Consider the following 16,576-nt stretch of genomic DNA (forward strand, 5'->3'; position numbering starts at 1 on the left):
TAAAATCAACTACTTCTACAGATATTATTAGTATCCTTCTAAACATTTAGTTCTAGAAGACTGCAGTCCCATGATACTCCTTATTGATTCATATGATTCGTTCACAAATAACCTTTCGCAGTTGATTATTGATAACACCGGTAAGGAAGTAATAACAATTCACAATGACACATTCAAACCAAATGAATATGAATTCTTCATGGAAGTATATATACCGATGTTTGATTATATCGTTATAGGGCCAGGTCCAGGACATCCATCAAATATTGAAGATGTTGGTATTGTAAGGTGGATATTACATTATTTCGGCGAAAGAGAACCAGAAAAGGCTATTCCGGTATTGGGAATCTGTTTGGGGTTTCAATGCTTATGCTTCGAATTTGGTAATGAGGTTAAAAAACTTGAAAAAGTTAGGCATGGTCAAATATATGATGTTCATCCTATAGCCCATAGCAGCGGTAATGACTTATATCCAAGTGCAGATGGGAACAATGATCCAAAGGCCGCATTTCCTAGTGTAAGGTATCATTCATTATACGTTGATATTGATTCTCTTAGCGATGATATAATACCGTTAGCCTATTGTTATGAACAAAATGAGGAAGATAACGGTCACTCCATGGTATTAATGGCTGCCAAGCACAAAAGTTTGCCTTTTTATGGTGTCCAATATCATCCAGAATCCATTTGTTCTTCAAAAGGTAATGAGTTGATTATCGACTTTGACCGAATTGCAACAAATTATAATGCAGTTCTGAGGCCAAATGTTTCGATTACTAGAGAGGGTGATAAACAAAAGGGTCTTCTTAATGAATTAATAAATAAGCGTGCATTACATGAGACACTGTTATTAAAAGGTGATAAACTATTATATACTGGAAATGAAATTCCAAGTATTCACTTCAAGAAAATCGCCATTCCATCGCAAGATATGGTCACCCCTGTTGATATTTGCGAATATTTGCATGAGAAAGAGTCTAATTTTTTCCTTTTAAACTCCGCTTCAGTCCCTGGTGAGTGGTCAATAATTGGGATCCCCATAGAAGGACAGTCAGAAATTATAACGCATTCTGTTGATGCAATTCAAGAAGTAACTATACAAAAATATAAATCTTCGTTTAATGAGACCTTGCACTTGGAAACGTCAGAAAAGGTGTGGAATCTAATTGGTGATAGAATGAAAACCTCATATATACCTAGAACTGTTATTAATGAGTCTCTCAAGGATATACCCTCTAGAGAAGCTCCGTTCTTTGGAGGATTTATTGGCCTTATATCTTATGAAGAAGGACAGCATATAGGAATCGAAAAGCTAGAACTGCTTTGTAATTCACCAACTCCAGATGTCAAGTTAATCTTTATTGAAAGATTCATGTTATATGATCATATTAATAATGAGTGGTTTATTGGGTCAATCAACCTGAAAGCCGATGATAGTAATTGGTGTGACCAATTATCTGAAGAACTCGAGAATGTGCACAAGGTGGGAAAATTACGATTAGATATCAATAAAGTATCGGAAAGTGTCAAAAACTTATGCAAAGACTTGGACAAAACTGAAATTGACTTTGATTTTCCATCTCACGAAATATACAAAAAGCAATTTGAATTATGTCAAGAATATCTTCACTCAGGAAATTCGTATGAGTTGTGCCTTACTACACAACTGAAAATAACATTGCCGTCCTATATTAAGCCATGGGATATCTATAAGGTGTTGACTTTACGTAAAAACCCGTCTCCTTTCTCGTGTTTCATGCAATTCGAAGATATTGTCCTTGTTTCGTCTTCTCCAGAGAGATTTTTGTCATGGAAAGACGATGAACAAAAGAATAAGATGATTGAACTAAGACCCATTAAGGGAACCGTCAAGAGAACCCCTGAGGTGGATTTGAAAATGGCCAGCGAAATCTTGAAGACCCCAAAAGAGATGGGCGAAAACCTAATGATTGTGGATTTGATCAGACATGATTTGCATCAATTCATTGACAACGTAACTGTCTCCCAGTTAATGGCAGTCGAAGAATACAAGACTGTTTACCAATTGGTAAGTGTTATTCAAGGTGTGTTGAAACAAAATGAATACCATGGTATAGATATTTTGCACCATTCATTACCACCCGGCTCCATGACTGGCGCACCAAAAAAGAGATCCGTCGAATTATTGCAAGCCATCGAAACTTTACAACCGAACAGTAATTCCGGTGGTAGAAGAGGTATTTACAGTGGAGTGTCTGGTTATTGGTCTGTAACTGATGATTCCGATTGGTCTGTGGTTATTCGCTCTGTCTATCATTATGTAGATGACAAAGAGAACCAAAAAGACAAAACTATCTGGAGAATTGGAGCCGGTGGAGCGATCACTGTTTTGAGCGATCCAGAAGGAGAATGGGAAGAGATGAAGTTGAAGCTATCCAGTGCTTTGCAAGCCTTCAAATAAACATGTAAATAGTATATAGATTGATAATATAATGCTTGTATATGAAGTCACGTGCGGTTCGTCTTTTTTTTTTTCTCGTTCAATCGGTCGACAAAATTCATCTAATTTAAAGCAATAGACATTAATTTCATCCAACACAAGCAATATAAACATGTCATTCTTTGGATTTGATCCTAGTGTGCCTCCACATGCTCAGTCGAGGGATAATGTGACAGAAAGTTATGATTTCCAGGATACATATGATGGATTAGGAGATGAGTTAGAAGAAGGCGACGACGCTTTCAATAACGAAACATTCGGTGGTGAAGAAGTAAGAAAAGATTTCAATTTTGCCGGAGCAGGGAATAATAATCCAGCTGCGGTTCCGCAGCCTCAAAGACCAGGGATTAGTTATGCTGATGCAGTTTCCCATTCCAATGATGATGAGTTCATGCAAGATTTATGGGGCACATCCAATGCTCCACAGGGTCAACAAAACGCTCAACAGCCATCTGAAGGACAATTACAAGGAGCTCCAGAAAAGAAGATTTTATCTTTAGAAGAAATTGAAGCTCAATTGACCTCTATTGATCAATCTCAGCAACTCCCACCACAACCTCAATTTGTGGTACCAGGGATGATGCCTCCAAATCAATTTGGTGGTTACATGTTGCCTCCCGGAGGATTTATGCCACCACCAGGTCAATACGGACAATTTCAAGGTGCACCTTTAGGTTCTCAACAATTACCTCCGCAGCCAATTCAACCTTCTGGTCAACAAATCCCACCTCATCCTCAGGCACAACCTCTCCAACCTCAACCTCAACCACCTCAGCAGGCTGTTCCAAAGCAAGGATTACAATCCCAACAGGTTCCTCCCCCACCAATTGAGCAACGTAGAGTTTCGAAGGTCGATCTCTCGCATTTCCCAGTTTTGGGTTCAAAAGGGGGTGAAACCTATCCAGCTCAAGGGCAACAGCAACCACACCAACCACACCAACAGCCTCAACAACAACAACAACAACAATTTGCTAATATTCAGCAGCGCCAACAACAACATCATCACCAACAACAACAACACCACCACCACCAACAACAACAACAACAACAGCAACAACAACAGTTCTCCCAATCCCCAATTCAACAACAGGCTCAACAACAAGCTCAGCAATCTGACTTGACCCCAGAACAACAAGCCAAATTAGCTAAAAGACATGATAAAGTCGCTCGTATTATGAAGTACTCAGGTATTATGAACCCTAAGGATAAAGACTTTGTAACTCGTTTCCAGTTATCTCAAATTGTTACTGAAGATCCTTATAATGAAGATTTTTATGCCCAGGTTTTCAAAGTTGTCCATCCAAAGGTCAATAGCAATCCTATGCAACAAAACACTCAACAACATAATTCAATCGCCCAAGCTTATTTGGAACAAAGTGGCCACAGATTGGGAGGCCGTTATAAGAGAGCTGATGTAGCATTGCAAAGAATGCAACAACAAGTTCAGAAAGCTGTCACTGTTGCCAAGGAAAGACCTAAGCTTACTCAATATGCAAGAGAAGGTGCTTTAGGTAAGATATCTTTTGGTAATGGTAAGAAGCCAAGACAACAGTTAGAAATTTTCAGCAAGGCTGCCCAAAGAGAAATTGAAAAGAAGGAGGCAGAAGGAAAGAAGGAAGGATCTGAATCTACTATAGCTGACTCAGATGTAACATCTGCTGATAAGGTTACTCCAGCTTCTAAGAAAGCAAGATCTCCATCCATTTCAGCACCATCTAAACCTATCAAGAAATATTCTAAGAAGGATATTATGAGTATATTAGAAAATATTATTTCGAAGCTTATGAATGTTGAAAGTGAATCAAGATTGACTAGTGATGTTGACACAACTGACTTATGGGAATCATTACATATATTAGATCAACCTTCTTCATCTGGTGATGATGAATTAGAAGTCAATCCTTTTATACAATGTTTGAATCATAATAAAACTTTAAAAATCTTGCCAAGATTATTTAAGTTCTTATCTAGAGAGCAGATCTTGACCATAGTTACATTGATAATGTCGAATTTGGAAAACTTGTCTGTTATCAAGCTTGGTTCCTATACAACCTATCCTGATAAGAAAGTCTCAGATTCAATTTTAAAATTAGTGGAAGCATATTCATTAACGTTTTCTAAGGTTTTGATGAATGCAGCACAGGATTTCAAATTCAATGAAATTATTGGTTTGTTAGTCATCTTGATTGAACATAATAATGTTTCATTTGTGTCCACTACTAAGATCGGGTTATCAATTTTAACAACCTTATTGTCTCGTGCAGAATTGATAAGAGGTGAAGGCGTCATATCAGCAACTGATTTGTCGGAATGGTCATCTTGTTACGATGAGTTATTCACTTCGTTAGAATCTCGTATAGCTGCAATTTTCCCACCACACCCAGAAGATGTCGACGATGGTTCATCAAGAGAGAATTATGTCTGGCAATTCTTAGCTACCTTATCGTTAGGTGGAAAGTTGAGTCACCAAAGAATAATTGTTGATGAAGTTAGAGACGAGATTTTCGGTGTCATGAATAGAGCAAAAGCTATTGATAATTCTGACTTAGCAAACTTATATAAGAAGCAAAACTTATTGAACAATTTGAATATGTATTTGGTTGTTATGGGATTGGTTGCAGATGAAAATGAAATCAAAGAATTGCAAAGCTGATTTTATATATTTAGTGCCAACATTATAAGTTTTTTTAATATTTGATTGTTCTCAGCTTATATATTAGGATAAATAATCATCTTCCTGGGTTCATTTCATCATCCTAGTTCCAATTTATTGATATTTTATTGTTGTTGTATTCTATAGATTAGGTAACATTGATCGTATATGACCAGTATATACGTATATTCATAATATATATATATATATTTTTAGGGACTACGCAAGCATGAGATATTCCATTAAACTGCTTCCTAAGTTCAGTAATTCAAAGGTGATTCTAAAATTAGTGAATTATTTCTATTCATTTAATATATAAAAAACCAGAAATTTGAAAATGATGCGAAATATTTTAAAAAGGTTGAAAAGTAATTTGTTTGAAGAATTATAATTAATGTTATTTATATAAAATTTTCCATTTCGTGATTAGCTTGTGATTAAATTAAGTATTCAATAATATACATTATGCGAAAACCATCAACTTAAAGGAAAAGGGGATAAAACGAATTAAAGAATCTATAAGTTGTTAATTAGTTAATTAATTTCTTGATGAAATCAGCTTCAGGCATGTATCATCAGAGAAGAATTTGAAAAATCTGGAGTGGTTAAATGAGAATCGAAAGACGTAATAGAATTGTGTGCTTTCATTGCTGATTTACTAGATCCAAAAACTTTCTTCAAGTGAGCGAAGTCTATTTCTGCTTTATCGTCATTCAAAGTATTATGGGTCAAAGCATAATACGCATCCTTTCTTTGCTTCTTCTTTGTATTTTTCAAAGCTTCCCTATCCAAACCGGTACAAAAGATGCCTTCCGGAGTAGAATGATTTATTGTGGGAGCTATTGGAAAAGTTCTATCTCTTACAAAGTTATTCGTTGGTGTCTTATAACCCATTGTAGATAAAAATGGAGATGAATGTTCTTCTTTAGTTATAATTGGACAATCCCGAGGTTTATTTGATTCGCTATTATTATAAGGAATGCCTGGTTCAGATCCAACTGATATATCAATTGGAATAAATTTATGCCTCATTTTCTTTATTTGTGAAGATGCAATCTTCAGATTGGGTTTCATTTGTTTACCAGTTAGTAACTTGTTTATGTTCCTTTCTTGTTGTAACAAATCCTTTAGATAGTTGATTTCTCTTTCATGTTTGCTGATAATTAGCTTGTGTTCCTGAACCAACATTGCCATTTCATTTTTATATATATCATGACTATCAACTTCAAAGTTGCCTTTCGCAAGGTACATGCTTTCATGATGTATACGAGTATCCTTGTCATTACTAGGTGCTAGATTAATTTTATCGAAATTTAAATCATCTGGAGGATTATTTGGAACAACTTTCAAGTCAAGAATAGGTCTTATCGGAGATGCCGGTTTATATGTTGAAGAAGATGACCCACGGAAAATAGGAGACCTGGAGACGAGTTTTACATTCAACTTATTTGCTGGAGTTTTAAACACTTCAATGTTAGCATCATTTATTGATCCAGTATCAATATACTGGTCATTCTTCACGAAATCCAAGGCATTGTAGTTTTCTGTGTCATTTTGTTTTGACAGTATAAATGAATGCTTTGAAGTACTATGGGATATGGCGTCGTCTTCAAACATTAGGGAATTAGCTTTCTCAAAAATACTTGAGCCAGCACTAGGTGTTTCATTTTCCTTGGTACTATCCTTCGATCTCTGCTTTGTATCTAAAGCATGTTCAGTGATGTTTTCCAATTCGACAGTTGAACATTCAATGCTTTCTTCGTAGCGTAATTTTTTTTCTCTTTGTTCACTTGACATCTCTGATGTTCTCTCTATATAAGTGCAAATCTCGCTAACATCATCACTATATGGTGAGAGTATTTCATCAATACCATATTCATCACCACCAACTGCTTTACCGCTGTTTTTGAGTTCAAAATTTTCCATTTCATCTTCAGTATATATTCTTCTTATCGTTATAGGCTGCTTTCTTATTGACATATTTGATTTCTTACGCAGAAGACTGAATGAAGCCAACCTTCCAAAATAGCTGGGGGATTTTTTTAAGGGCTTGTTTGTTTCCTCTTTTATGGAGTTACTAGGACCACCTCGCCGCGATAGTATGTGACTGAGAGCCATATTAACAATCTTTGACCACTGGATTACGTTATATTCGGTTTAAGGAGAAGAAGAAGAAGAAGAAGAAGTAAATGAATAAGATATATAGAAGTTAAGTGAAGCCAGGGAAATAACAGTTTACACTGATACATCTTTTTTGGGTAACTGGTTAAAATTACTTAGTTAGTAAATAATTAACTTGCATACAGCCTGCAAGTAATACATAAAATGCTTAACAATACGTGCCCCGGGTACTGTATTTCCGATAAAAGATGGCAGTAAATACAACTGAGATCATTCAGGAAGTGTGCACTGCGAACCCGACTTGGCTTTGAATCTGGTTTGATCAACAATAGAGAGTCCATAAACCTTTCCACCTTGCTTTCTACGAAAAGACTACACGTAATATCTACAAGATGGCTATCTCGAGAAAGCATCCAATTGAAGCTGTTGAGCTGAGATAACACGAATTTACATAATGGTAACGTCTGTATGCCTAAGCTCGAAACATGCTATTAGGAGTCAACTTATAGGAAATATTATGACTCTTCAATTGCTGCAATAGTATTGTTTATGTTTTGTCTAAATCGAGTAATTGTGCTGCGTTCGAGGATATTCGGTCTTTTTTTCATTTCTCGCGCATTGTGGCACATAGTGAAAGATTATGGGTTTAGAGAATTTACGCTAGATAATATGTTAGGGAAACTTAGTGGGGACAAAGGCATGAGATATCAGAAGATCCTGTTCCTTCACGCATGAATTGATATGTTTTACATGCTATTGGAGTAGCATTAGTATATATATCAAAAGTATGACTAGAATTCAGAGCCACGATGGTTTTTCCTTTGTTTGCCTGACATTCTTGGTCATCCCGGAACTAGCTTGTTTTGGTTCTTGTAATCTAATTTGACGTACATGTACATTATCTTTTATCTGGTATTGGCGATAGAGGAGATGCTGATGAGTTTGAGTTGAGAATGCGTCCACCTGGGAAAGAATACCCTCCCTGCGTCGATTGTATTCATCAATTATCTATTTTCATCCTACAAACAACGTGCGCCCTGTTGATATCCAATGGCGTATAGAATCAGAAACAGAAACACGTCTGTTACATGTAGATATGTAGACAATAGTATATGGTTTAGTATTCAAACAATAACAACACGCACTAATAATTCGCTTCTCCATAACTCCAAAATATTTGGCTTGGAGTTAAACGATTAGGAAACCAATATTTGCAATCCGTAGTACCCGCTTGTATTTAGTAGATTATTCATTCATAAGAATTCATTTACCCAGTCTAATCAATGTATTCGATCCAAAATAGAAAATTCTATTTTTCATTAATTGGGTACTTGTTCTGAATCTCTCTAAATTCACTAATAACTACATAGCTATTTTCCCCTTATAATTCTCCCCATATAATTCTCCCCATATAAGCCACTTGTAGCCCTAAAAGTATCTATAACAAACTACAGACTCAGACTCGTTAAGGACCATGTTTCTCTCTTATACAATAGTGCGTTCGAAGCCAAGTAGAAAGGTACAATTTCAGGTAGAAGCAGGGTGGTGTAGAGATGTCAAGATAGTCAACCTGCACCTCAGACCAAAAAATCTCGCTATTCACCTGATATGCGATATGCCTATTAAATCATAACTACCAGGGTCATTGCAACCTTTTTTTATGGTTCCTAATGAATGGATATAATTTAGTAAGACAAAGACGAAGAAGAAGTTAGAGTCGAAGCTACTAGTCAGTTATATGGAATAATAATCGAGAGTTTTTCACTATCTTGACTTAAATTTTATCAAAGCACCCAGCACTTGATCTATTCGACATAAAGTTAACCAGTTCTTAACATTTATACAGATAGATTTTTGAAAATATTGACAGATGGAGAGTTTCGGAATGCCCAACTCAACGGGTGATATTAACGAAAAGTTGCTCACAAATAGCATACGTTCAGAGACAGATATGAGAGCATCAAACGGAAAACAAGCCGTACCATCCAACTCCGAAGCTCATGGTGGTAGCTATTCAAATTCGATTCCATCTAATTTTTATGAAAAATTGTTCGAGGAGGGTAAAGTATGGACGCATGGGTATCTTCACGGACACATTCATAGACATAAGGATCACACGCATATCCATGGACATATTCACAACCATGATCACGATAATCATAATCAGAGTGTCCAGGAAATAGAAACTGTAGATGATGGGTCGAAACACTTAGAGGATGGTTTAGAAACATGTAATGAGTTCGACGATTTCTCGCTATGTAAAGATATATTCTGTGATGAATTAGATGACTGCTTTTATTTACAATGTGATGGGACCAAGGAGGAAGAGAAAATTGCATGTACGAACGATTGCGTAACAGAAACCCTTGAACATAGTGGTAATCAAGATGATGCCTTTGACAACAAGGATGGCTGTCATAGAGATGAGGTGAAGTGTTGTGAGGATCCTAGTTGTTTGGAGGATTCATCAGACTCGAAGGCCTACAGTATTTGTAATAATCCTGCTTGCATAGAACCCGACTTACCCAATAACTCGTCTTTTGATTGTTGTAACACATCAGAAAGTGAATTATATAACCATGAGAATAATTTATGTGGTTTACAGATGTCCAAGAAGCCAATATTTGAAAATTTGATCAGTAAGGCTCACGATAGTTTAGAGATAAATGCTGATACCGCAGAACCCAGTTTGAAAAGACAAAAATTACCGCAGGACAAGAAATCTGGTAATAAGTACTTTCAAGTACACTTTCCTCATGTATGTCATCCTACACCGGAAATTCATGATGAATTCACCGCTGCTAATGATCAGAGCGGTTTAGCAACTGATCACCATCACATACATCAGTCATGCTTTCATGCATCAATACCGAACCTTGATAATACCGAGGAGAACATATCAAATAAGACACCTGATGAGAAGCCAACATCGGACTTTGATTTTTTCATCCAGTTTAACAATTTTAAACATTTGCTTGACTTATCCAAAGATAATGGACAAGAGGCCAATAATAAATTGTCCATGTTGGGGGATGCGGAAGCAGGTGAGACTGACCAACCGACAGTTGCAGACTCTACATTTCCAACGTATTCATGCCAATGGGATAATTGCTTCAAGACGATCAGCGATGGAACAATTATGAGACATGTGATTGACCAGCATATTGGTCAGGAGTATAATATGAATGAAAGTATATCAAAATCATCAGACTTTAAACCATATCAATGTGAATGGAATGAATGTAATTATATGAATACGGATTTGAATTCATTAATAGACCACTTGAATTGTCACAAAAGAAACGAAAATTTGTTTGATGATAATATTAATATGCTAACTCCTAGTACTACGGACAAATCAAACATATCGTCACCAAATAATCCAATTTTATCGCAGTCAAATCCAAGTCCTGTAAATGATATCAATATAACTTCGATTAAGTTTTCTCCTCAGAAAAAGAATAGATCTTGCTGCAGCGAGACAATAGACCCATATTTTACTTGCAAATGGCAAGTTGGAGTCGATAGCATTACGGGAGAACCAATCCCATGCAATAGAACGCATATTTCTACCGGTGACTTGCATACTCATTTGGTCGACGACCATATTGGGCTGGGTAAATCGAACTATGCTTGTAATTGGGTAGGCTGTGACCGTCACAATGGTAAAGGATTCCGTCAACGACAAAAGCTTCTAAGACATATCCATATTCATACGAATTTCAAACCATGCAAGTGCGACATTTGTGGATCTACCTTTGCAGTTGACTCAATGTTGAAGCAACATTTGAGAATTCATTCTGGCGAGAAACCATTCACATGCTCTATTTGCGGCAAAAACTTCGCGACTGGTTCAAGTTTATCGATCCATAATAGAATACATACGGGTGAAAAGCCACTAATGTGCAAATGGCCGGGGTGTGGCAAGAGATTTAGCGAGAGCTCGAATTTGACAAAGCATATGAAAATACATTTGAAAGCTTTCAACTGTGAAATTTGTGGTGAGCAATTTGATAAGAAGACTAATTATACAAGGCACATGAAACTACATAAAAAAGCTGACTCTATAGCTAATGTACCCTCTATCAAGAGTGAGGTCCATGTTTAAATAGTCTATATATGAAATATATGAATGTCGCATTTAAGTTGAACGACATTTGTTGATGCGTGTAAAAACCGAGAAAATATTTGAAATATTTTTCATTATGGAAGCAGTACTAATTATCGATAGTTAAGGTCAGCCAACTGATTTTGCTATTAAATATTACACAACGGTTTATATAACATGAAACCTTCAAGAATTTCATTAAAGTCTGTTAGACCACCATTACCAAAGGCTACTGTCAAGCCATATCAGTTCCCTCCTTTAGCATCTATTAAAGCCGTAGACTTGCCAAATAATGGCTTTGGAATCAATAATTATTCTATTTGCAAAACCAAATATGGACATTGGCCAGTATATAAAAAGGTTCAAAATACTAAGGTGACCACAGAAATCAAGAGAATAAGGGGCGATATTGAACAATTTAAGAATGATTTATTACAAGCACATCCAGAATTAAAACCCGAAAATGTCATGGTGAACAAAGTGGCCGGTTATGTTAATGTGAAGGGTGACGTGGTTGAAGATATTAAACAAATTTTCACTGAAAATATAAAAACCGTATAATTGGAATTAATTAACTGCACTTATTGTATATATCATAACTTCATTTCGTATCTCTTTAGATTAACATATGTAAATAAATTTACTTGTAACATATTACAGATTATTGTAGGATTACACTATTGTACATTATAAATAGAAGAATTAAATATTCCCGGTCAAACAATCACATATCAGAACCAACTTCTGAAGATGGTGTACTAACACTATCAGAAGAAACAAATGCTGCTTGACGAATTGCAACAATCCAAGGATCATTCAACAACTCGACAGCGCCTGGTCTATTACTAGGATCATGTTCTAGACATCTTGATATGAACTTCCTTCCTGGTTCGCTTAATTGGTCTGCAGAAGGTAACTGTGGCTTATGACCTGCTGCGATATGATACATTATGGCCCACTCATTGTCGAGATTGGTCCAAGGTCTGCGACCAGTAGCCATTTCTAATACACAACAACCCAACGACCAAATATCAACAACACCATTTCCAGAACCCGATGCACCGGTTATTACTTCTGGGGACATATACATAGGGGTACCAGTCATTGAGTTTAAGTTGGTTCCATTCATGCTGCGGCCTTGATTTGCACCACCACTACCACCACCAAGAGTTCTTCCACTTGTTGCAATCACCTTTGCAGCACCAAAATCAACGAACTTGATAACCCCATTATGGTCAAGTAAAATATTTTCTGGTTTGATATCACGACGAGCGACACCCGATTGATGTAAATATGCCAAACCTTCTAACATTTGTAAAGTATAAACTTGTATCACCATTTCATCTTCTATACGTCCATGTGTTAACAATCCCGCAAGGGAACCACCTTCACAGAATTCCATAAAAATGTAAACTTTATGGCGATGAACTTCAACACCAAAATATTGAACGACATTAGGATGGTTCAACATTTCCAAAATGGTCATCTCATCTTTAATTGAAGGTACAATATTTTTAACGGATTGACTATCGTGGAATCTTATTTCCTTAACTGCCATAACACCGCCTGTATCCAAATTGACTGCCGCATAAACATGTCCAAAAGTCCCTCCACCGATAAATCTACCTTTTTGCCATCTAATAGAAACGCTAGAAAAGGAAGATGCTAATAGAGTAACAAATTGGTATTCCAGATCGGTAACATCTAAGACTCTACCAATCGACAGTAACTGTTCTTGCAAGTCTTTTCTATAATTCTCAATTTCTTCAATTTCTCTCATGACATCTTCCCTGTATGCTTGAATAATACATGCATCATCAGCTGAATTTTCAATCCTATGTCTTTGAGAAGACCATTTCAATAATTTCTTCTTCTCAGCTTCACTGGATCTTGCACCCATGATATCGAAATGAGAAATAAGCAACGACATACAGCGAGCAACCTTCAATTTTAGCTTATAGAATTGCTCATCATTCAAAACCAAAACGTTAAAGCCTCTAGTCATATCCATGGCAAATTCCAAAGCCAAAACACACGATCTAAAAGTCCTCCTATCAGTCGGTATACAATCATCACAAACAAAACTAACCCATTCAATAGAGAGTTGGATAAGCTTCATAATAACCGTAGATTTTCTTGAAGAATCAAGGTTTTTAACGGAATTCTTACCGAAGTCTCTCGCATAGATAAAATAACTATTGATCAACTCTTGACAACTACTTTCAGCTGCCAATTCTTTACAATTTGCTCTTACTTTCTTTACAGAATCCAAAACTGACAATGACATTTTAAAGAAGACTCTGTTGATCTTAGTTAACTCATGATGTACTTTTGCCAAGGAACATCTTTGCTCAACTTGTTTCATCATACCACCCACTAATATGAAATCGTTTACTGTGTCCAAAAACTTTTCTTTAACCATATGCAAGCTGCCATAAGGCAATTTTGTTATCATGAGTATTTGCCCCACCTTAATGTCGGTAATTGGAACATTTTCTAGATGAATAGTAACAATGTGTCCTTCCCAGACGATTGGCTTAGGTGGACATAATGCCAAGACATACCCGAAATCACTCGATTCGTTTGGAATCAAATGATCCACCAGGTCTGGGTGTTGGTCAGTTTCCCCATCTTCATGTAATTGAAGCATTTTCAACAAATCAGAAAAGTCCAGATTAGCTTCATTTGGATCCGATCCAATGTAAGAACCATTTATTATTCTTAATATTTCTTGTTCATTACCCATTAATTCCGCACTTGCAAAAAAGTATGTACCCTGTGTCTCTATTGTACCAGTATATACCAAGAAATGATTAGTCGACTTCAAAACTTCGAGTATATTTTTAGTTCTATTGCTGGGTGTTGATGAAAGATCAAAAACTAAGGAATTCGTAAAGTCTCTAGAAATTTCACCAGTAAATCTTGCCAATTTACGACGTAATTGCCCAAAGTTTTCTGTAGTTGAACTGTACCATCTGATTAGATCAGAAGAACCCGCAGACTTAGCAGGAGGAGTTCCTATTTGATTATTGAAATAGGCTAATAGTCTATGAATTAATTTCAGTGTTAATACGGTTATGTGTTCAGCAACAACGACACTACCCCCATCAATAAGGTTACCTAACCATTTAAGATAGTTCCAGGTTTCCTCTAATTCTTCTGGTTCTTTGAAAGTTCTGAAATTAGTGGGTGATCTTGAACTATCTAATAATTTTTTATTTAATAATGCAAAGAAATATTTGACACATTTTAAAACTACCTTATCAAACTCCTGATTTTCAGAATCAAATAAATCACTCAACACCCATATCTGACCAACATCTGGTCTACAATATTCAACAATACCCAGTTTTACTTCCAAAGCTATAGTGATGTAAGATTTGAAATCATCTATCATTTGATCAATCATCATTAATGTAGGATTTTCCAATTTTTTGGCGTAAACTAATCTCACATTTATAATTTCTTTAATCAACTTCATCGGTATAAGACATAACTGAATCAAGTCATGAATATAATCAGGTAATTTAAGCGTCTCAAAAATATGTCCCAATCTCAAGTAAGTGTCCTTTGACTTAATCATCCAGGGGGCTAATGGAAAAAATATACGCTTTTGGAAAATAGAATAAACGTCTTTTTCTTTCATGAGCCTTTCAGCCAAAGATTTGTTATCTTCATTGAATATCTTTTTTGTATTTGTTGGCGTTGTTGCTTCAGAAGATGGTGCACTACCGCTCTCACTTCGACTTTTTGTGATGTCCATTTCATCATTACCGATCCATACTTTTAATGAATCACTTTCTCTTTGCATTGCATCTGTGATAGATAACCAAGCAGTTAAAGCATCAATCCGATCTTGGAATTCAGCAGTTCTACATACTGGCTTCTCATTCTTCATGTCTTCCAGGGTTCTCCATAAGTCGCAGCATTTATCATATTTATCAAGAATATAAGCTACTTGATTTCTAGGTGGATTGCTCTCTGGGTCATCATGATTTACCTCAAAATTTAGAACTTCATCAAATAATGCATCAGCAAGGGTACGACGATATTCAATAATTTTTCTTTGATCATCTTCTGTTCTATTAAAAAGTTTAGCGTGAATACCGAACCATAAGTTCTCTTTATATGTTGCATGTAAGAATGAACTTTGTTCATTTTCGGGACTATTATTGTTGATAATTTTGGTCTTTTCGGATCTCACCACATCACCTGTAAGCACAGAAGTTAACATCGATTGCCATTCAAGTCTTTCTATTACTGCAGGATCATCAGCACTATCCGCATTTAATTGAGTGATATTTCTGTTCGGATTGATATTGATGGCATTTTTGCCGTTCTTCAATAAAGTAAATGCTAAATTGTAGTCAATTTGGTATTTATCATCGTCCATGTCAGCCAACAAGTCACTGTGGCCATTTGGATTGGTTTCGTCCTCGTCTTCATCCTCATCCTCATCATTATTGTTGACTTCTTTCATTTCCGCGCCCGTGATTCCCTTGGTATAGTAGTCATCCACAAACTGGTTTTTCATCTTCTTTAAATACGCCTTTTCTTGTGATAAATACTGCTTATTATTATTTTGTAAATTGTGTGAAAGAGTCTGGGTTATCGAACGCGAGCGGGCCCTACCACCAGTAGAACTCAATGTATTATTACCGGAATTATTATGACTTGTCTGCCTCTTATTGGAACTAGGAGTTAGTAACGACGTTGAGTTGGCATTGGTGCTATTATGCGAGTCATTTATCGCTGTACTCGAGGCATTATTATTTCCAGTACCACTTGAGCCCCATTTAAGGTGCGATGAGTGCATCGGCGTAGACCCATCGCCAGCTGTATTACTCGGCGTATAAACAGAATTACTAGATGAATCATTTCTTAGCAATGATGGTCTTCTACCCTTTGGACCCGCTGTATGACGGTGACTATGATTAGCATTAGAAACAGGATTGTTGACATTTGTATATTGTTGTTGTGCTGAATTCAGGTCCGTTGAACTCGCCGAAAGAGGATTGGAGCCATTAGATGAATTTACCATCTTGTGATTATTCCAATGATGATATTTCAACGATAGATGTTGATGTAGAGACTAAATAATTCAATGGTCTGGTGAACTATTTCTAAAGCAAGTGAGAATATTTTTAAATTTTGTGTATCGAAGTTTATGCAGTAGTATCGAATACTTGATATCTAATATGAATATAGATCAAAC

The 16,576-nt window shown here is 36.2% G+C and overlaps 6 protein-coding genes across 6 annotated transcripts; 4 read left to right on the forward strand and 2 right to left on the reverse strand. All coding sequences in view use genetic code 12, as the record gives it.

Annotated features, from left to right (window-relative positions):
- Window positions 1-70: 70 nt before the first annotated feature.
- DEHA2C08800g (DEHA2C08800p) lies at window positions 71-2,440 on the forward strand (the record flags this gene model as incomplete). Its single annotated transcript, XM_002770143.1, has 1 exon — window positions 71-2,440. One exon carries the CDS (start codon window positions 71-73, stop codon window positions 2,438-2,440), a length of 2,370 nt encoding a protein of 789 aa, XP_002770189.1.
- Window positions 2,441-2,591: 151 nt separating this feature from the next.
- Window positions 2,592-5,132, forward strand: DEHA2C08822g (DEHA2C08822p; the record flags this gene model as incomplete). Its single annotated transcript, XM_458061.1, has 1 exon — window positions 2,592-5,132. The coding sequence occupies one exon, from the start codon at window positions 2,592-2,594 to the stop codon at window positions 5,130-5,132; it is 2,541 nt and encodes an 846-aa protein (XP_458061.1).
- Window positions 5,133-5,693: 561 nt separating this feature from the next.
- On the reverse strand, window positions 5,694-7,250 carry DEHA2C08844g (DEHA2C08844p; the record flags this gene model as incomplete). Its single annotated transcript, XM_458062.1, has 1 exon — window positions 5,694-7,250. The coding sequence occupies one exon, from the start codon at window positions 7,248-7,250 to the stop codon at window positions 5,694-5,696; it is 1,557 nt and encodes a 518-aa protein (XP_458062.2).
- Window positions 7,251-9,123: 1,873 nt separating this feature from the next.
- Window positions 9,124-11,361, forward strand: DEHA2C08866g (DEHA2C08866p; the record flags this gene model as incomplete). The annotated part of the gene is made up of 1 exon (XM_002770144.1): window positions 9,124-11,361. The coding sequence occupies one exon, from the start codon at window positions 9,124-9,126 to the stop codon at window positions 11,359-11,361; it is 2,238 nt and encodes a 745-aa protein (XP_002770190.1).
- Window positions 11,362-11,538: 177 nt separating this feature from the next.
- DEHA2C08888g (mitochondrial 54S ribosomal protein IMG2) lies at window positions 11,539-11,922 on the forward strand (the record flags this gene model as incomplete). Its single annotated transcript, XM_458063.1, has 1 exon — window positions 11,539-11,922. The coding sequence occupies one exon, from the start codon at window positions 11,539-11,541 to the stop codon at window positions 11,920-11,922; it is 384 nt and encodes a 127-aa protein (XP_458063.1).
- A 163-nt stretch (window positions 11,923-12,085) lies between these two features.
- On the reverse strand, window positions 12,086-16,402 carry DEHA2C08910g (DEHA2C08910p; the record flags this gene model as incomplete). The annotated part of the gene is made up of 1 exon (XM_458064.1): window positions 12,086-16,402. The coding sequence occupies one exon, from the start codon at window positions 16,400-16,402 to the stop codon at window positions 12,086-12,088; it is 4,317 nt and encodes a 1,438-aa protein (XP_458064.2).
- Window positions 16,403-16,576: the final 174 nt, after the last annotated feature.

This window comes from Debaryomyces hansenii, assembly GCF_000006445.2.
Source record: "Debaryomyces hansenii CBS767 chromosome C complete sequence".
NCBI lineage: Eukaryota > Fungi > Ascomycota > Pichiomycetes > Serinales > Debaryomycetaceae > Debaryomyces > Debaryomyces hansenii.